This window comes from Drosophila pseudoobscura, chromosome 2, assembly GCF_009870125.1.
Source record: "Drosophila pseudoobscura strain MV-25-SWS-2005 chromosome 2, UCI_Dpse_MV25, whole genome shotgun sequence".
Taxonomy (NCBI): Eukaryota; Metazoa; Arthropoda; class Insecta; order Diptera; family Drosophilidae; genus Drosophila; species Drosophila pseudoobscura.
The window spans coordinates 2,036,154-2,055,483 of NC_046679.1; the positions used below are offsets into that span (position 1 = coordinate 2,036,154).

Below are 19,330 nucleotides of genomic sequence, written 5' to 3' on the forward strand. Positions count from 1 at the left end.
TGGCGTAATCGCCTGGCTATTAATTCATTGTCTATTATCAAGAATTTCCATGCCTGACATTGTATGCATTTTGTGCCGCCACTCGAGGAGCATATGCATGCTGCCTGCTGCCTGCTGCCTGCTGCCTGCTGCCGGCTGCCTGCTCTTGGCTCTTGGCTCTCCTCCAGCTTCATTGTTTGGCAATAACTACATGGGCCGCTGCTACTCTGAGATATTATCGACAGCTCATCCTCTAACAAGCGACTGACTGACTGGGCACTGCGAGAACTCCTGTCCAGTCCGTGCCCTATACTGCCCTGCGCTGCCCTGGACCTGCTCTGCACTATCCCTTCTTTGTCCTGTCTATTGTCCACTCAAGCCGAGCGGCCTGGTGCGGTGCTGCGGCGGGCTCTAACCCACAGGCATTGTAGTGCCCTGACAATGGTACACACAGTCCCATTGTTTGGGGTCCAGCAAGCACATAAACATACGAAGAGAGGGCACACATCCTGGATATCCTTGTTGCTGTTGCTGTTGACTTTTCGAGTTCGGCCAGGGCCCACAATGGACAAATTGATATCCAATAATTTAATTTTGTTATCCATTCAGTCGCATGTTGGAAAATAGTTTTGTAATTTGCACTCGGCATGCGTGTAACCGATATTATTGTCCCCGGAAAACTGTCCCTTTGGCTATTGTAAAATTTCCGAAAATGTGCTGGTCATTTTCGCATCCTCCTCTCTCCTCTCTCCACCTCTACCTCTACCTCTATCTCTATCTCGGATGTGTGTGTGGGCTTAGTTTTATTATAATTTTGTTTATCGTGTCATGCGTCCGAATGGCCAAAACAAAACCCAGCCCGAACCGTTTGTGTGAAAAAGGATTTCACACTTTTCCACACGGCCAGGCGGAATAGTTTTCTCTGGCCTCCGGTTTTGTGGGTTCGGGGAGGTCGTGTGGCACGGCGAATAGTGGCAAATAGATAATGATGGCATGGATTAACGCTTCGCATTATTATTATATGCCCTTCCCATCGTCCTTTGTGATGACCAGTCGGGCATTCCGGCTTGTGGGTGGCCACTACAATTGGTTGTTTGTACGCTGGCTGGCTGGTGTCCGTTTTGGGGGGGTCCTTTGTTCTCCGCTCTACTTCTCACGATTATAAATTACGTGCGCTGAAAATTAAATATTTAATTAGTTACCCCATGGGTCTCGGACAATGGCGAGTCGGAAAGGAGGCGTATAATTTTCCATTAAATGATTTCATTAATTGATTTGATTAATCAGGCATTCAATGTGGGCGAAGATGTTTTTATTGTTAGCCAGAGGGATTTATCTGAATTTGTAATGGGCGGGATAAATCGGTTAATACAATATAATCAATAATTTCAATTCGTTCGATAGAATATTGATTTGAATGGATCTCATCCTTCTGAACTCATTGGTTCGGGCCGAACGGATCATTTAATCTAATTACTGCTCCCAATCTATCCATTCACAGGAAAAATGTAAAATAATACCATAATTGACTCGTTGTGATGGAAACTTTATATCTGTTTGCGGATATCCTCCAACTCTCAAGACTGCCGTCTCTTTCTTCTCGTCTTCATCTAACGATTCAATATATGATGTTTTCCTATTCCTGGATTCTTAATAGATCATCCGGAGCTTCCCCTTTAAAAGCCAGAGAAAAATATGAACACTTCCTTTTTAATTGTTTCATTTAATTTTATTGAATTATTTTGTAGATTTATTAAATACTTTAACACAGTGTTTGAAATGTATTTTATCTAATACATAATATGATATCGTATATATATATTTATATGGTACACGCGGATGTCTCCATAGTTGATGCGATCAATCCATCCCTTACACAATAATCTCGTCATCGTTTTGCTCACAATATTAATTTCAGCTAAATAAATGTATCTTAGGGCTCTCAACTGGGGACCGAGTGTTTGTCTATAAGTACGGTCTCTATGGTACAATACTTGGGATAGCAGTTCCACGGTAAATGTCACTTACAGTCACTGTTATGCGTAAATGGCTAGGATAGATCTTTAGGCGTAGGGGGGAGGATGCTCTTCGCGATTTCCCTAAAACAAATATCTTACACACGATATGAGGGTGGATGGGGAAATGGGAGGATGGGAGGAGGAGGGAAGACCTCATTCGAAGGGCCTGAAGATGCTGGTGGTGCTGCCTCAATCTTGGGAGTCGGCGTTGCTGCTGCGGTCCAGGCCGATGCCGCCGGCCCCGTTCGACTCCGACTGTTCGATATCTGCGGCACTGAGGACGCCGGGCAGGTAGCCCGTCCCGGTGTACGGGGCGGAGAGGAATCGCTTGGCGTGGGCCTGCATGAACGGATGGTAGCGGTGCGTGGGCGAGCCGAAGACGGTGGGTGGAACCAGGGGCGAGAAGGCGGACTTCATGGGGAAGGGCGGGGACGGGGGCACCTGAGGCGGCGTCTGTCCGAGATCCTCGCCGGTCAGCATGCACTCCATGGCCTGCAGGACGTCGCCGCGGAACCGCTGCATCAGCTGCTCCACGTCGCTGCGTCGGCGATTGGGGAACACTCGCATCAGGACATCGATGGGAGATCGCTGCTGCTGCTGCTGCTGGGTGTGCTGGCCGAGGTGCTGCTGCTGGAGGGGAGAGTGCGCCGCCGGGTGGTGGTGGGTGGGCAGGCCGGCGGCGGCCAGGAACTGCGTGTGATGGTACGGCATGAAGCCCTGGGCGTGGCCGTTGCCAAAGGAGCGCAGCAGGTGCAGATTCTCGGCTGGCGTGTTGGGCGGCGACTGGCTGTCCTCCTTCTTGAGGCTGAGGTTCTCCGGCGTGGCCTCATCCGGCGCCGAGTCCACGTCCAGATCGGACTCGGGGGAGCTGGGCGGACCAGTGCGGGCGGGCGACAGACTGGCGGTCAGGTTGAACAGCCCCGCGACCTTGGGCCGGGGACTGCTCGGCGAGCCCGACTCGGAGCCGGTGTCCTGGTCCGTCTCGTTCGACAGGGCTGCTCCTCGCTTCGAGACTGCAAGACAAGATCAGATCGGGAGCCACGATTAGTCACCATTCAGGTAGCGAGCGCTCTATGCGGTTTTCCACTTGGCGGCGCAGAGCAAATAAAAGTATCGAATGGTACAGAAATGGGAAAAGGCAAGAATTTAATCACGGGAATCGCAAACACAGGCGGAAGGTGAGGGTTCGTTGACATGCCAACCCCGGGACAACCTGCTGTGTTTTTCCACAAATGAAACAAGTTATACGATATTTTTTCCTGTTTTCTGTTTGTCTGTTTGATTTTGCAGTTGACGAAGCCGCAGTGAAAATTTAATTAAGTTGAGGGTGCGTGAAAACTCTCCTGGATGCCAATGGCAATGCCCACACCCGATCCGATACCCATCGCAGTCATCTTCATCCTTCGAATAGGGAAACTCAGGTGCCCCAGAATGAATATCTAAACTCGAGCGTGAAATCGTCTTGGATTTCAGTGCAAATAAAGAACAGTCTAGTGGTCTATTACCTAAATAGACAGGTTCTCTCGATTGATTCGCGTGAGAATCCTTGCGTGTTTTTCTTTCCCGAACAACACACAAAAAGGCGAGCAAATAAAGGAAAATAAAGTGGAATATGGGGGGAAAGTAGCTCACGTTACGCCCTCGCCCTCAGCATGGGGTTGTCTTACTCCCCGAGTTTTTCTGGGCCGCCCCCCATGCCAGGGAATAGTCCTAATGAGTGGGTGAGGCACAAAGGACTCTGATATCCGCAGTTCATTGAGAGACTTTGTAACTGTTTGGCATTTGATTCGGCAAGGGGTTTGAGCTGTAAAGGAATATGCTGGGGCTGTGCTGATCTGTTCTGAGTTGATTGGCTTCGATGGGATAATGTTGGATAATATTGGATAATGTTACATTAACTTTTATTGTTCGCTGCTGCTTTCTTGTTGTATCTTGTGTCTTGTTTGAAAAAGAGCACAACAATTGTTAGAACAAAGATGATGCTTGAGAAAGGTCTACTATGATCTCTTGGTACAATGAGAGCGGAGAAGAGTATGATGTAATCTGGTTAGAGATCCAAACTGTTTGAGTGCCCTCTTTTCTGGGATAGTGTAAGCAATACTGATGGGAACGATTCTTAGACAACTTTTCTTGTACATCAGATTTAATTATTCCATTTTTAAGGTTAACAGATCTCTTGGGCCTGGAATGGGACAAGTATGGGGCTCTCCGTAATGAGGACTTTAATTTTAATTGTTGCAATTTTGGTTCTTAAATCTCCAGGTCCCCCTTTTTTTCTCGAGCCTTTACCCTCGACATTTTCATGCACCGTTTGACAAAGTGCGGGCAACAGCTTGGCTGGCTTAACCTTTGTCACAACAACGCCCTAAACCCCCCAACCGCCCACTTTGACACTCCATCCAAGCACACATATGTACATGTGTATATGTATAGGCAGTGGTGCACATGCAACCGCGAGTGTGGCACTTTATGCACCGCTGACTTCTTAACAATTGAAAACAAAATTTTCTTAACGCGTTCTTTTTTCCGCTCGACTCTGAAGCCCTCTCGGGCATGTGGCCAGGCGGAAGGACCTCCTTGGATGTGTCGTTGGGCTGGTGTTGGAGGTGTTCATAATAATTTCACTTCTTAGCAACTTACCGGGACTCTCGTCCAGCTCAGTGCGTGTGGGGGAGAAGCCAACGCTGAGGTGCTCGGAGCGGGTGCGTCCATCCGTGTCGGATTCATTGCCATTGTAGTGCTGCGACGGCTGGCGCTGTGGCTGCTGGTGTTGGTGCTGGTGCTGGTGCTGGCTATGCTGCTGCTGCTGGTGGTGCTGCTGTGGCTGCTGCTGTTGCTGGTGATGATTGGGCGTGGAGCTGGCTTCAAAGCCGTCGCTTGGTGGTGAGGGAATGCCTCCATGGAACACACCGTTCTGGCCCGATCCGGCGCTGGCTGGTCCTCCATTGCCGCTGTGTGTGGGACTGTGCGGTGTGGGCGTGACACTGTCACTGCCATTCTGTTGGCCGGAGCCCGGAACGGATGTGTACAACAGACCCAACTCCCGGGCCTCATTCTCCTCCTGCGCCTGCTGGCGACGCAAGGCGACCTGCAAGATGAATCAAAGACGAGGAAGGAGATCTCTGGTTAGTGGACCAGCAGGAAGAGTACAGTGAGTAATGCGAACCCACCTGAGCGGCCATGACCCGCTGACGTTCCGCAATGAGAGTGCATTTGGCGCAGACACAGTCCCGCCAGCGACAGTAGCGCTTGTGGCCCTTCAGTGCGCTGACCTGCAAGGCAAGAGAAGAACCTAGTGAGTAAGGATGCCCCAAGTTCCAGATGGAAGTGGACGTACCACGCCATGATTGCGACAGCGGGCGCACTTTGGGGTACGCTGATATCTTTCGGAGGCGGCGCGCAGGAAGAACGCAGGCGGCAGGGCTCCGAGTACCGGATGCTGGGACATTAGGTTCTGCATATCCACTCCCGACGGCAGACTCATTTCAATGGCAACAAAGTCGGTTCTACTCTCACCGGACAGATCCCCCGGACGTTTGATCACTCACTACACTAGACACTGGGTTTATTGTTATAGATTCTCTTTCTCGCGTGCGCGTATAACTTCACTAGAGATCTGTGTGAATCTTTTGGACGATCTATCAGTTTATCATTCAGATTTTCGTTGGGTTTATCATATCAATTGGTTGACTAAGACGCGCGCCCTGACGACATGACACACTGAGCCCTCGATTGCAACTGATTCAAGTTTTTTGGTTCAAACCCCAAAACGAACAGCAGTAGCAGCAGCAGCAGCGACGGAGGCGGCAGCAGCAGTGCCCAGGCAAATGGCGGCAAGCGGCAACATTTACCAATACAAAAGCGGATCACTCGCACACACACACACACACAGACGGAGACACAGATACTAACGGAGGCACTCACAGACCCTGGCAAAACGAGGGTTGAAAGTACATAACTAAAACATTCAGAGAGTGTTGCAACCACCTTTGTGTGGCACAGCCACAGCTGCTTGCGTCGGCGTCAACCTCTGCCACTGCCACTGCTGCTGCCACCGCTGCTTCTGCTGCTGCCTCAGGCCCAGTGGCAGTGGCAGTGGCAGAAGCAGCATCGTTAGCAATTAAGAAAAAAGTTTCAAATATAATTTGGTACTGTATACAAAATTGTGCACTCGAGGCGGCGACGCGGCGTATGAGCAATGTGGAAGGAGATCTCCGGGACTGGCTGTTTGGTTGGTTGGTTGGTTGGTCGGATAGCTGCTGCTGCTTTGGCTCTGGCTTCTGGCTTCTGGCTGGTGGTGTGGTAGTAGTGGTGGTTGTGGTGGTGGTGGTGGTGGTGGTGGTACGAGTACTCTCTGTTCTGGTGGTTGTTTGACGTTTCTTTCATTTTCTTTGTTGCCTTTGTTTCACAATTTCTTTTTTGTTGTTGCGGCCTGCCCCTACCCCTGCCCCCGGCCCCTGCCGGATATGTGTTTGTGTGTTCGTGTGCGTTTTGAGAGAGCTTTGGGGTCTTGCTGTGCGAATGGAGTAGCGGAATAGCCAACCAAAAGCGTTGTTGTTGCGACCTCGCTGCTGGTTGGCATGGCGGCGTAGGCGGCACACAGCTGCACGCAACTGACACAGTTGGCAATGCAGATGCTGATGCCTGCCCCGCAGTTGTTGCTCTTCAAGTGGCGGCAGCGGATGAGGAGCGAGAGGAACCCAACATTTCCGCTTGCTCCTGCTCCTGCTGCAGCTTCCGCTCCCTAGCCACCTTCCGTCTCCTGCCCCGTTTATGTACTCGTTTCATAAACTAATGCCACGGAGAGAGAAAGAGAGAGCGGGGGTTGCGGCTGGGTATGAAGCAGGGGCCTAGTCTGCTCTCCAGGCCAAAGTTTTCCTTTGGCTTTTGGCATATTGCCACTTGCTTTTCATTTCCAGTTGCCGTCGAGGGGAACGAAAATGTCTGGAGTGTGTGCTAAAATCTCCATGAATAATATCCCCAAGTGCCCAAATGCTGGCTGAGAAATAATTGTTTATTTTGTCTTAATTCCAAATGGACTAATTTCACAAAGGAAAATGTTTTAGTTGTTTCTTTGAGGATAGCCTTTAACATTTCCACAGGGAATACAGGAAAAGTTACCATCCAAATAGGAGATATTATTGAAAATCGATATAGAAATGAGATGTATCAATATATGTAAATCTCAACTGTTGCATTTTGTGTGTCTGAATCAACGTTTCATACAAATTGTGCTTAAAAATAATCCAAAATTCTATAGCTATAATATAAATAGTTCCGGAGTGTAGTCGTTTTATGTCGAAATCTACTTAAGACTTGGAAGACTTAAAGATACATCAAAGTGTAGAAGAGATACAATTGGAGCTTAGTTTTAGTATCCTTATCCTAAATGATAATCCGCACGAGATAAAAACGAAAATTGCAACACAAAAATGTCTTAAATTGTATGTATATTATTCTTTTTCATTCGATTTTCTTAAGACAAAGATCTTTTGTGAGACATAGACCAAAAATGTTCATTTCTTTTACACTAGAAAAAGATGAAATACTCGTACGATCTAGTTAGAAACCGTAACAGTTCTTCCGTGTACATTCCAAAAGCGATTTCTCATGCCACAAAAGTACATAAGGAATCCATCACATAATATGGGTTGCTGTCCGATTCCGATTCCTCCGGCGGGAGGATGCTTTTTTTGGGTGGGGGCGGTGGGCTGTGTTGGCCTATTAGAATGTTACAAATTTATTGCAATTGAAACAAACCGAGAACGAGACGATGTCGGGAGCAACAGCAACAAAAGCAACAATCCGGAAAGTGTCACGTGTGCGACAGAAGCAGCGACATTGGAAAACGACGATGCGCGCGCCTCACTCTCTCGCTCTCCGCAATGTGCCACAAATGTGCTCTCTCTCTTCCTCCCTCTGTGTGAGCAGAGGGCTCTCTTTTGCAGACTCCGCCTACCTGCAGAGGCGGAGCTACAGCGCACACACACACAAGCAGCTCGCACACATACAAGCCCGAATAGTAAAACATAAAGCGGCAACAATGTTGTACAAGTTGGCCAAAAGAAACAAGTTTCCAAACTGAATAGAAGAGCAGCAGCCGCCGCCGCCGCCGCAGCAGCAGAACAGCAGCAGAATCAGTCGGAGAGCCGCTCTGTGTGTGTGTGTGTGCGAGAGAGAGCCATAAGGACCGCACCAATACGTGCTCAGGCATGTGTGTGGTGTGTGGTGTGCGTGTGTTTGTGCTTGTGCTTGTGGGGATGTGGGCAGATCCAGTTCCGCTGGGAGAGGTCACAGTCACAGTTGTTGGCAACAGTAAATGGCTAGAAGTTGTTGGTTTTGCTGCCACCGTCGCCGAGCTACTGGTGTTTTGCGCAGGGCCAATTTCTCGCATTTTAACTTTGTTTAAAGTGCGCCTATATACACACACACACACACACACACACACGCTCGTACGGAGCTCCCCTGGGTGGCCTGGCCACTTGTAAAGTGTTTTCGCTGCGGCCAAATATGCAAATTAGCTGAACATCGTCACTGAGGCTGACAACTCTGTCTCCGCCTCACTCACACCGTCGCGACGGCCAACAAAAGCTGAAACATGTCCATTATGTCGTCGGTTTGGCTGGCTCTCTTCATGCTTGAGCTGCCCCTACAGCCGGCAGGGCTGCCGATTGCGTCCGGGGGGAAGCAAAGGGCGGTGGTGCAGCGGCGGTGGAGCTGGCGGCATAGGCCCATGCAAACAATACAGTGCGCGCACCACACAGTGGCACAATCATAATGATGAACGACTGCCAAGGCAACATTCGGATGGTGCGGCATGGCAACAACAATGGAGATGAAATCAACAAATAAATAAAGAAAAAAACCATAACGAGAAATGTAAATCAATCACTCGAGGCGTAGGGGATTCTCGATGCCCTGTAACTGAATGGAAGCCTATTTTGATAAATTCTTTTGGCCAGTATATGCCTATAGGCCTATAACCATGAGGAATCATTTGATCCCTGAATTATTACTACTTCATAGATCTAATCCATGTTAAATCCATCGAAATGAGTTCGTTATTAACTGAAGTTCTAGAACACATGTAATATTTTACAGGGTATTGCCCATGAATGATGGCTGGGGCCCCTGGAAATTGTTATATCAATCGAAGAAAGAGATGATCTTGGATCTGAACCCTTGGATCGCTGGGTGTGCTTGTGTGTAATAAGTAGCCGATGGCTGACCATCTTCAACAGGGCCGCCCAGAGTGGAGGAAAGTTGAAATCACCTCGGGATCATTGCTACTTTACTTAACTCTTGCTGCTGCTTCTGGTGCTGCTGTTGCTGCTGCTGGCGATGGTCATGTGTGTGCCACATATCGCTGTGCTCTTTTGATGACTCCGACGGACGGACGGGTGGACGGACGGACTCAAGTGGTCAACTGCTTCTGAATCGTTGAGAGCGAAAGATGGAGGGGCGAGGAGAGGTGAGTCGGTAACAAAAGAAAAGTGCCTTAAAATGTTGACAAATATTTAACATGCATTGGCCGCAAAATTATTTGATCAAGACCACCGAAAAAATATACAAAGAAAGATCTTTTCCTGTGGTATGTTCGGATCCATCCAAAAAACAAAAACTCAAAAAACCCAAAAAACAAACAACAAGCACAACGAAAAAATTGTACAAAATTAAAAAATGAAACTTGAAGACATGCGGCTAATGAGATTTCCTTGCGTCATTGCCTCATTCATTCATTTCGATTGCGATTTGTTTGCTTTATGTTTTTGTTTTCTGTCTGTGGTTGTTGCTGTTGTTGGTGTTGTTGGTGTTGTTGTTGCGGCTGTTGTGTGGTTGTTGCTGCCGCGCATTGAACAGTTGAACTTGTGTTTAGGTTTTGGTTTTTGTGCGGCGACCAAAGCCAATATTTGAGCAATCATGGCTAGAGTCGACAAGGCGCTGAATTGTCTCTAGTTCTGGCAAGGTCTTTCTCTCTCCCATGTCCAGAGCTGGAGCCAGAGCCAGAGCCAGGGCCAACCCCAACGCCAGTTCCTTTTGGAACTGTCAGCGGCAGCAGACCTTGGAACAATGCAACCATCGGCGGCGGCGGCGTCGGCGGCGGCTTTGCCACTCCACCGCTCAGGGTGGACAGGGAGAGGGTCGAAAAAAGTTAATTTAATTTCAAGTGTGTGCAACAATTGTCGGTCTACGCTTATCCTTTTCAGTTGACTCACTCAACAATGACAATCAGACTCCCAGATACAGATACACAGACCCAGAGACACCCTCCATCCTCCTTCGCGTGGATGATTGTCGGCTGTTGGCTGTTGGCTGGTTTTGCATATTGTTTTACAAGACCAATGGCTTTCTTAGTCGCAGGCCATGGAATTTTCTTCGACTTATCTTTGACATGAAGAAAATCTCATTAAATAACTTCCTGCGCTTTCAAGTCCTGTCCCCGAGTCCTGCCAGCATCCTGTGTGTGACCCTCTCTCGCTCTGCCCTTGGATACAAGCTGAAACTTTGAACTCTCATGTATTCGGATTCGTTCAGCGAGGCATGAAATTACATTTTCCCTGGTAGGTAGTGGGTGGTGGCACTGGTGTTGGTGGGCGGGCGTCTCTCGCTTTTTCTTGGAAATCACACAGCAAGAGAAGCAAAAAGAAAGAAAAACACACAAACCGGAAACTCATGGAAACGTGAAATTTTGTTAAAAGTTCACGGAAACTTTGTGTGCTTGCTTTTCCCTGGCTGCCATTTTGTCAGCAGCAAAATCTCTGCTCGCAAGTTGCTAGAATTGTCTTGTGTCATAGGCAGATACTATACAGAGTCATGATATCATGACTACACACACATCTCCCTAATCGAATTTGCTAAACAAATGTATTCTCAGCCTTTGTGCAATATATCCTCTCATATGACACACGCCAAAAAGTACTACAATGATTCCTTTGGAATTCGGCACCAACCAAATATCATTGCAATCCCGAACCCAACTTCCCCATTCCGAATTCCAGCCGGAAACTCAAATTTCAAACAATTGCCGTGGCACAAAAAAGTGGCTCAAGAAACAGGACAATTTATACAATATTGCGAATTCCGGCAGCAAATCATCCGACACCCGATTATGGGATCGTTAGCTGCAGTTTCCCAATCCCAATCCCATCTCCATCACCATTTCGTTCATATTTCGATTCCCAGATAAGAAATTTGAGCTGGCCACAACACTCCGACACATTCGCAGCTCCGGAGCAGCGCCACTCCCTGACTTTGGCCATTGACACGCTTGGGGTGTGAGCAGTGAGCTCTCGATACGGTGAAGCGTTCAATATGGTAGAGTATTCAATTGTGAACCAGTCATGTAACGCAGGGAAATCTTTCAACCCACAGAACCTCATAGACCCAAAGCATCAGTGATTCAGTCGCCATGAAGATATCTGCGATTGTTCATTCTTTCGGGCCTCTACTGTCTGTATATTTGGTATAATTTTACTAATAACTTGACAAAAAAGAACATAATGGCAGAGCCGAGTTTCAGGCAAGAAATGGAGACCGAAAGTGAGAGCCCCGATGCGATGCTAATCATAGCCATTGTTTGGGTATAAACACTGTTTCCGATTGCGACCTACCCGACTATTACCTCGCCGGGCGGACTGGAATCCCATGCTTCTGCTGACAACCCTGTTATCTAACCCTCAGTTAAGGGCCGTACCTTCGTTGAATTATAATAGTACATAGTTGGAAATGTGCTACGCCCCTTTGACAGCGTCGGGTGGAGGCAACTGTTATTAGTTGAATGCTTGCATATGCCGCCTAGGGTCGTCGGGTCGGGGCGCGTGGTTCCCAGCGAACCATCGGGTTTACGCTCATACTCATCCTATGGTAATGACAACTCTTAGACGCCCGGGGGCCGCTTGGGTTTTAAATTTTGGACTCGACCGCCAGCTGTGAGTTTTATTTGATTTAATTAAATACGATTGCATTGGCTTGCATAATGGCCGACGAATTGACGGCTGACGGTTGACGGTTGACAGTTGCCCACTTGGATCAGACCTACTCTCGCATTGGGTGAAAGCTGGCCGGGATCGGATCTGTCTGCTGTTATCAGGCTCACATGGCAGGGGGGGCTGGAGTCCATTGCGTCTTGTTTTGTGACCCCAAAAGCTGATAAGCGTTCAAGTGCAATGTCATGTTGAAGAGTGTGTTTTTTTGAGCATCTATGTACATACACTACAACAATATTTGATAATTTTTTAAATATTTCAGTCATTTCCCTAATGAAATTAAGAATATTTTCCTAAGGACTTAAGACATTTTACTATTTTATTTTTTCTGAGTGTAGGATTATGAACGGTTGCTGGTGATTAATCAGTTGACGCTTCCCTTGGCATCTTTCTATGCCAACCTGTGAGGGTTCAATTACAACTCTTGATAACAGAGCTTGTTGATTCCACTACAAAGCGGAAGTGAAACATCGCGATGACGGAGAAAATATCTTGTTTTTAAGAATATTGTAGTTTGATAATTTTCTTCTGTTGTGTACATCATTTTAAATGCAAATCGACTTTACCATCCCCATGGAAGTACATACTTGATACGATCCATCTCCGAGTTGCTGGTGCCCCACAAAAACAAGTTAATCAAGGAACGACTTTTGCTAGAAGTCTGTGCCGATTCTCTGTCTGGGCATCAGCTCATTCCGCTCGGTAAGTGAGCTCTGGATTGAGCTTATCATCGTGAGGGAATGCAATTAAATAATATAGTGTTAGACGCTGGCCCGGCTTATCGCTGAACTCTTGACACAGAGCAGCTGGTGGCAGAGACAGAGGCAGCCAGCTATCAGCAGTGGAGTGGCGTCGGTATAAATCTAGGAAACAGGGCCGTCGGCGATTCAGTCTAGAGTTTCAACTGATTCGTGATCGTGTGTGCAACAAAACTCTTACAAACAATATGCTGAAGTATCTCATCCTTACCCTGGCCCTCTGTGCTGCGGTGTGTATATCGATTGAATCACTGATAATCCCATCATCATAATTAAATCAATAAAAAACACTCGTAAACAGGCCTACGCCGACGAGGAGTGGAAGCCCAAGACTGGCGAAGAAATCAAGAACATTCGCATTGAGTGCCTGAAGGAGAGTCCCCTGAGCGGCGATCAGATCTCGCAGCTGAAGCAGCTGATCTTCCCCGACGAGCCCGATGTGCGCCAGTATCTGCTCTGCTCCGCCCAGAAGCTGGACATCTTCTGCACCCACGAGGGCTACCATGCCGATCGTCTTGCCAAGCAGTTCAAGATGGACCTCACGGAGGAAGAGGCCCTGCAGATCGCTCAGGCCTGCATCGACAAGAACGAGGAGGGCAGCCCTGCGGATGTGTGGGCCTTCCGTGGACACAAGTGCCTGATGGCCAGCAAGATCGGCGACAAGGTGAAGGCCTTCGTCAAGGCCAAGCATGAGGCGGCCAAAGCCAGCGCTTAGGATCTGAGACCAATAAAAGTGTTCACATTTTGTGCTGGAACGCAACTCGTTGAAGTCGGGAAGTATATTTCTTGAAAGAGGCTAAGCGGGGGGCGGAGGCTGGGGGTAACACGATTAGACTACAAGTGCACTGAACTACATTGAATAGCTATGGCTACTGAGTAAGTGATTCTCCCGGAGTAGCCTAGGCATCGCCGCCCTCGGATATGGTCTTCATGGCAGCATCGATGTGCTCCACCAGCGGCAGGCCGCTCTCCAGTGCGGAGTTGCGGTATCCTTCGAGGAAGTAGCAAGTCTCGGTGCCATTCGGATTGGGGAACTCCTTGGGCAGACACGAGGGATCCCGTGGCTGCAGGTCAAAGTCGAAGCCCTCGTGTTTGGTCAGCCAACTGGAAGAAAAGGCGAATGTTGATTAGGTGGATTCGTGGTTCCATTTGAGACACTACTTACTCCTTGGTTGTGGGGCTCACGTTGATCTTAACGGCCTCGCTGCCGGACTCGAACTTGTTGGCTATGGTCACGCTGTGGCCAAAGAGACAGTATCTGGGCATCTTCCTGCCCACCACTCCGGCCAGCACAGTGCCCGTGTGCAGGCCAATTCGCATTTTGATTTGTTCGCCATCGTGGGTGATGTGCTTCGAGCAAGCATCGATCATCTTGAGAGCCATCCAGGCTACTTTGTGGGCATCGTAGATGGAAGCGCGATGCAGTCCACTGGCCACGCAGTAAGCATCCCCAATCGTCTCCACCTTGTAGACGTCGAAGAAGTCGCAGAACTCGTCAAAGTCCTTGTACAGGCCCTCCAGCATGCTGATCACCATGAAGGGAGTGGCCCGCGAACAGATGCCGGTGAAGCCCACGATGTCGCTGAAGAGGATGGTCACATCCGGATAGGTTTTGGCATCGATGGAGGAGCCCAGCCACAGCTTCTCGGCGATCTCAGCGGGAAAGATGAGGTGCAGCAGGCTGACGTTCTTCTTCCGCTCCTTGGTGACCGCCGAATTGGCCTCTTCGATGCGACTCTTCAGCTTGTCCATGCGCCGGCGCAGTCCGTCCTGGGCCCGAGCCTGCTCACCCACCAGAATCACCTCCCGAGTGGCATCGTGAAGCGGTATATCGGAGATGAACAAACCGTTGCAGGTCAGACCATCCAAGCCGTCGAGGAACGGGGAGCCGATGAACAGCAGCGAGTTCGACTCCGGACAGTGCACCATCTGGCCTTTGATCTCTAGTCCTATGGCAGGGAAATCCGACACTCCCGGCGGACTGTTCAGCCCAATTAAGAAGGGGGTGTACGTGCGCCGCACAATGTCCCGGAACTTCATGGTCAGGCCCTTGGGCCGCTTGAAGTCGAAGTAGGTGCTGGCCAGGTTGCCAAAGTCCGCCAGATACGGCTTGTAAAGCTTGCTGAAGCCGCGTCCGAGCTGCACCAACTCCAGCTGCTCGTTCATGATGAAGTGCCAGGGAAACATCTTGCAGAAGCTGGAAGAGTTCATCTGCAGATCCGAGGCATTGCTCGAGCTGCTGCGCTGCACGGTCTCCGGGATCGGCGTGGGACGACCCATCTGCAGGGTCTGCGAGCTGTCCTTTACCAAGGAGAAGAGATAGCGGTAGCGACGAGCATCACCCTCCACCGGTTCGATTTTGATGTTCACATCCACCTTGTAGAGCATGCGGGTGAGGGCCTTGAGAGACCCGAGTAGTAGCCAGGCGATCACCGGACGCTCCGAAGTGAAAATCAACTCGCCCTCTCCGGCACACACGAATCCAGTGTCGGTCACATCCTCCTAAAGGGAACAAGTGGTTCAGTAAAGGGTATTTTGAATCAGGTTAGATCTCGGGAACCTCTTGCAACTTCAGCACATCGTAGACCCCGTCCAGGGAGCCTAAGAATTCCTGCAAATCGGTGCCGAGGCAACGGAAGGCCCGCTCGATGATGCCCGTGCAGCAGCAGGTGATCAGCTCCTCGCCGAGCAGCACCAGAATCTCGCTGGCACTGGCCTCGTCCATTTTCAGCAACAGCTCCTGGATGTCCGCCAAGTAGTCGTAGTTGGCGCAACTCTTGAATGTACTCGGATCCATTTTTCTAAGGGGTATCAATATTATCCGATTTTAGAAGCGATTTCGAAACTGATTCAACTCTGCTCTACTCACAGCTTGTGGATGTTTGGCCAGCTCTGGCGATACTTGGCCACCAGCGAAGTGACGGCCGTGTTGAGATCCTCGTTTGATGGTGCCGTTAGCAGCTGTATGGCCATTTGCAGATGCGTCAGAGTGAGTGCATCATGGGACAGCTCCTCTTCCTCGAGGGCCCAATGGGTGCCCGGCTCGGCGATGACCGAGGGCTGCCGTGTCAGCGAGTCCGCCCGTCGAAAAAAAGGACACGCCATGTTGCGTGTTTGCTTCTGCTGCCTGATTGGAACTACATATACATACATAAGTAGGGATTGGATTGGTACATTAACAAATCAATTATTATCGATGAATCAATCAATTACGGGCGCTTAATTAAAAGCTCTCAACCAACTTGCACCAATTATCGCCCCTATTTCGTAGCTTGCAATGAATTTTATATCGAATTCCATCAAAATTTTTTGTCATTGATTGAATCTCTGGGCTAGGTTTCTCTACTATATATGTATGTATGTGTATTACCCCCAGGGATTTTCTCTCAAGTTCAATGTGCACTTGTCTAAGGTTGGGTGGCGGTTGTCTACGTTCGGTACGTGAGCCACCCAATGGCCCATAAAGGCATGTCCCTGCTGCCCGTGTCTTGTCTCCTCGGCTCGAGTGGTTTCGCAGTCAAGCGTCGTCCATGTCCCTGTCTCGTCATTGCATACATTTCTGTGTGGGTGTGTGTGTGTGTGTGTGTGGGTTTTTCCTCGGAGGTCAAGTGTGTGCATGCCTTGGCAGGGCTCTCTCTCACTCGCACTCTCGCTTTCTCGCTAACAACATTACCATAATTTTATTTTGCATAATTTATAGCGAGCTGCTCCTGCTCTTGCTGCTCTCCAAAGTGTGTCACTGGTCAGGCTTTCAGCTCCACCCCACCCTCTCTTCCCTGACTGGAGTGTAGTGTGTATTTGCCAACAGGAAGCACACCAACACCCCTTCCCATTATTCTGCCCACCAGCCCCCTCACACAATGGATACACAATTTTCCCAGCGCTGACCCAACTTTTTCTTGCTTGCACAGATTTTGGCACTTGGCATACTTTTAGGCTGTCGCTTACCTGAGAATCACTTATTGTGGGTTTTCAATAGCACGCGTTTGCACTTGTCACGCAGCACGCACCGCACTACTTCTTTTTGGCCAACTTTAATGTGAGTAAATTGCTGGAATTTTATCCGAAGGACAGCTGAGGAATTTTCGCACGCCTGAAAAATGCCACAACTTGAAACGGAATGAACTTTTGGGCGATAAAGAGGCTAACGGAACACGGTGCCAGGCGGAAAGCTTGCGAAAAAGTTTCCCCAAGCTTCGGTGAAAGCTCCAAAAAGCCAGTGAAAGTGTGCAGAGATTGTTGCATTGTTTTGAATTTTGCTGGGGCAGAGCAAGAGTAAGAGAGAGGAAGAGTGAAAGAGTGAAAGAGAGCGAGAGCGGCCAAGAGAGAGAGAGTGCGCATGTCTATCTTTTTTAATGTTCTCGGATGATGCTGGCGAAGCTTTTGGGGCCAACGTGGGGCATATTCTACAACAAACCTGTTGCGTGAGCAAAGTGTCTCTCTCTCTCTCTGCGCTCTCTCTGCTTGGTTGCGCTCTTGCGTTCCACATGCGTTGATAATAGCAAAGGTACGAAATAATCAATCTCTGCCCTCAGCCGTTTGTGTATCTGTACTTGCAAGCGGGGCAGCCTGAATGCTGCACACCACATGGAGGGAGCCACTGTCCAACCACCCACCATCCCCCACCCCCTTGGCACCGGTGTGCGCTCCCAGCTGAAAACTTTTTCTTTATTACTCTCCAGCAATCAAACTGTGTGGAAGCGAATTGAAAACATTATACGGACGCTACGGTTCAGTTTGTTGACGTTGGTCAAAAGTGCGCAACGTGTTCTATCGCTTGGCGGGGGGGCAGCAGGCCTGTCTGTGATAGAGAGAGAGCGAGAGAGATAGATAGAGAGAGGGACTTGGTCAAGTTTTTGTTTATTTTCGATTCAAAGTCGGTGGCCGCTTTAACCGTGTGAAAGTGCAGCTTGATTAAATTGACGCTAATAACAATAGCAATTTACTCCCTAATCATCACAATGAACGATTTTGGGAAATTTGTAAGTAGCTTCAAATGAAATCAGTGCGGATTCTACTCGTATTTCTGCATGCAATACAGAAATCTGACACCATTGCTCGCCTTTGTTTAAGCTTGATTCATTTTCTGTACACCTTTCTTTGTTTGTTTGTGCGCCTGCACGGATGCTTTATCTAACCGCAGAAAAGTGTAAAGTGAATGTAAAGCTTTCGTCCTTGACCTTGCACACATCTCCCGTGCTCTGGATTGAGAGCGCCGAGAGCCCTCTCAACGGCACTGCAGCTCTGTCCGCGGAAAAGCTCTGTCGTGCAGCAAAAGCGAAAGTTACGCCAACCCCCAGAAACCTCCCTAAGTACCTGGTAATGGTATGCAAATTACAATCATCATAAAACCATAAATGTTTGATCAGGGGATTGGGGCTTGGCAGCCAACGCCAATGCGTTAATCTAATCAGAATCGAATACGTTCGATTGTATAATCGGGGTGGGGTGGGGTGTGAGTGCGTAGTTTGGACCCACCATGGTTCGATTAGCGATAATCGTATGGCTATTCATATTCTTCTCTTCACTTGATTCCCAGGTCAAAACGCATGGCCCGAGGCTGGCGCCCTTTGTGGCCACCCTGATACTGTACTTCTCGCTGGTGCGCCAGGATCCCCAAGGAGAGCTATGGACCACAGTGCTCAAGTGTTTGCCCATTGTGGCCTTGATGTTTTATGTGGTGGCCAATGGGTTCTCGCTTAAAAAGGAGTAAGTGCTTGCAGTGCTGTTCTTAAACCTCTTCCACAAAAACTAATCGTATACTACTCCTGATAGCTACCGCCGATCGCTCTGGATACTTCTTGGTCTGGTCTTCTCCTGCGGTGGCGATGCCCTGCTCAATGTCAACCTCTTTCCCTTTGGAATGGTCAGCTTTGGGGTGGCCCATGTGTTCTACATCTGCGCCTTTGGCTGGAAGCCACTCAAGTGGCCCATCGGACTGGCTCTCTATGTGGCCGTGTCGCTGTGTAAGTGGGGTCAAAGCTTTGGACGAGCCTTTCATCTCTAATGTTTCCCCCCTTTACCTCGCAGTTGTGTACTTTGTGCACCAGAAACTGGACGAGATACTCATCATTGGAGTCCCCATCTACTGTTATCTGATCACCACCATGCTGTGGCGCGCCCTGGCCCGGGCTGTGGATGCCAAGAATTTCCTCGCCATTTTCTGCGCCGTGGGAGCCGTTCTGTTCGTCGTTTCAGATGCCCTGATCGCCGTCACCATGTTCGTGGGCGTGCCCCTGCCCTGTCCGCGGCTGCAGATCATGATCACCTACTACGCTGCCCAGTTCGCCATCGCGCTGAGCACTGCGGACGACGGGCCGCAGTCCTTTCGGTCCTATCGCAGGAAAATCAAGTAATAGCAGCCCAGAATGCTCCACTGAGGATGGAACCCAGTGAACAACAACGCAACCACCAAAATTAGTACTTCCAAAATACTAGAGTAATGCCATTTACGCGCGCCTCCTCCGCATCCCTGTAGATTAGTCTAAGCCAAATATATTGTTGGAGTTGGATGCGGAGGGGGCGGATCTTCGTAGAGTTAGTAGATGTTTCTTGACTTTTCAACTAATACAGATTCTATTAATTGTAG

General features: G+C 49.1%; 4 protein-coding genes across 4 annotated transcripts; 2 read left to right on the top strand and 2 right to left on the bottom strand.

The window, feature by feature from the left end:
- Nucleotides 1–1,731: 1,731 nt before the first annotated feature.
- On the bottom strand, nucleotides 1,732–5,766 carry dmrt99B (doublesex-Mab related 99B). Its single transcript, XM_001357729.4, has 4 exons — nucleotides 5,335–5,766; nucleotides 5,168–5,269; nucleotides 4,638–5,085; nucleotides 1,732–3,010 (listed from the first exon to the last, which is right to left on the bottom strand). The coding sequence occupies exons 1-4, from the start codon at nucleotides 5,479–5,481 to the stop codon at nucleotides 2,187–2,189; spliced, it is 1,521 nt and encodes a 506-aa protein (XP_001357766.3). The 5' UTR covers nucleotides 5,482–5,766; the 3' UTR covers nucleotides 1,732–2,186.
- Nucleotides 5,767–12,815: 7,049 nt separating this feature from the next.
- On the top strand, nucleotides 12,816–13,510 carry Obp99c (Odorant-binding protein 99c). Its single transcript, XM_015183330.2, has 2 exons — nucleotides 12,816–12,971; nucleotides 13,043–13,510. The coding sequence occupies exons 1-2, from the start codon at nucleotides 12,930–12,932 to the stop codon at nucleotides 13,454–13,456; spliced, it is 456 nt and encodes a 151-aa protein (XP_015038816.2). The 5' UTR covers nucleotides 12,816–12,929; the 3' UTR covers nucleotides 13,457–13,510.
- Gycalpha99B (guanylate cyclase 1 soluble subunit alpha 2) lies at nucleotides 13,484–16,876 on the bottom strand. Its single transcript, XM_001357728.4, has 5 exons — nucleotides 16,690–16,876; nucleotides 15,611–15,878; nucleotides 15,302–15,542; nucleotides 13,907–15,243; nucleotides 13,484–13,845 (listed from the first exon to the last, which is right to left on the bottom strand). The coding sequence occupies exons 2-5, from the start codon at nucleotides 15,844–15,846 to the stop codon at nucleotides 13,641–13,643; spliced, it is 2,019 nt and encodes a 672-aa protein (XP_001357765.1). The 5' UTR covers nucleotides 15,847–15,878; nucleotides 16,690–16,876; the 3' UTR covers nucleotides 13,484–13,640.
- Nucleotides 16,877–17,850: 974 nt separating this feature from the next.
- LOC4800497 (lysoplasmalogenase-like protein TMEM86A) lies at nucleotides 17,851–19,329 on the top strand. Its single transcript, XM_001357727.4, has 4 exons — nucleotides 17,851–18,066; nucleotides 18,281–18,450; nucleotides 18,517–18,707; nucleotides 18,772–19,329. The coding sequence occupies exons 1-4, from the start codon at nucleotides 17,866–17,868 to the stop codon at nucleotides 19,095–19,097; spliced, it is 888 nt and encodes a 295-aa protein (XP_001357764.4). The 5' UTR covers nucleotides 17,851–17,865; the 3' UTR covers nucleotides 19,098–19,329.
- Nucleotide 19,330: the final 1 nt, after the last annotated feature.

Coding starts and splice junctions, on each gene's coding strand:
- dmrt99B (XM_001357729.4), bottom strand. CDS start 5,481: ATGAGTCTGCCGTCGGGAGTGGATATGCAGAACCTAATGTCCCAGCAT. Junction 5,086..5,167: donor AGCGGGTCATGGCCGCTCAG/GTGGGTTCGCAT, acceptor TTCATCTTGCAG/GTCGCCTTGCGTCGCCAGCA. Junction 3,011..4,637: donor TGAGCTGGACGAGAGTCCCG/GTAAGTTGCTAA, acceptor CTTGTCTTGCAG/TCTCGAAGCGAGGAGCAGCC.
- Obp99c (XM_015183330.2), top strand. CDS start 12,930: ATGCTGAAGTATCTCATCCTTACCCTGGCCCTCTGTGCTGCG. Junction 12,972..13,042: donor CCCTGGCCCTCTGTGCTGCG/GTGTGTATATCG, acceptor ACTCGTAAACAG/GCCTACGCCGACGAGGAGTG.
- Gycalpha99B (XM_001357728.4), bottom strand. CDS start 15,846: ATGGCGTGTCCTTTTTTTCGACGGGCGGACTCGCTGACACGGCAGCCC. Junction 15,244..15,301: donor ATGTGCTGAAGTTGCAAGAG/GTTCCCGAGATC, acceptor TGTTCCCTTTAG/GAGGATGTGACCGACACTGG. Junction 13,846..13,906: donor GTGAGCCCCACAACCAAGGA/GTAAGTAGTGTC, acceptor CTTTTCTTCCAG/TTGGCTGACCAAACACGAGG.
- LOC4800497 (XM_001357727.4), top strand. CDS start 17,866: ATGCTTTATCTAACCGCAGAAAAGTGTAAAGTGAATGTAAAGCTTTCG. Junction 18,067..18,280: donor TCCCTAAGTACCTGGTAATG/GTATGCAAATTA, acceptor CTTGATTCCCAG/GTCAAAACGCATGGCCCGAG. Junction 18,708..18,771: donor CTATGTGGCCGTGTCGCTGT/GTAAGTGGGGTC, acceptor TTTACCTCGCAG/TTGTGTACTTTGTGCACCAG.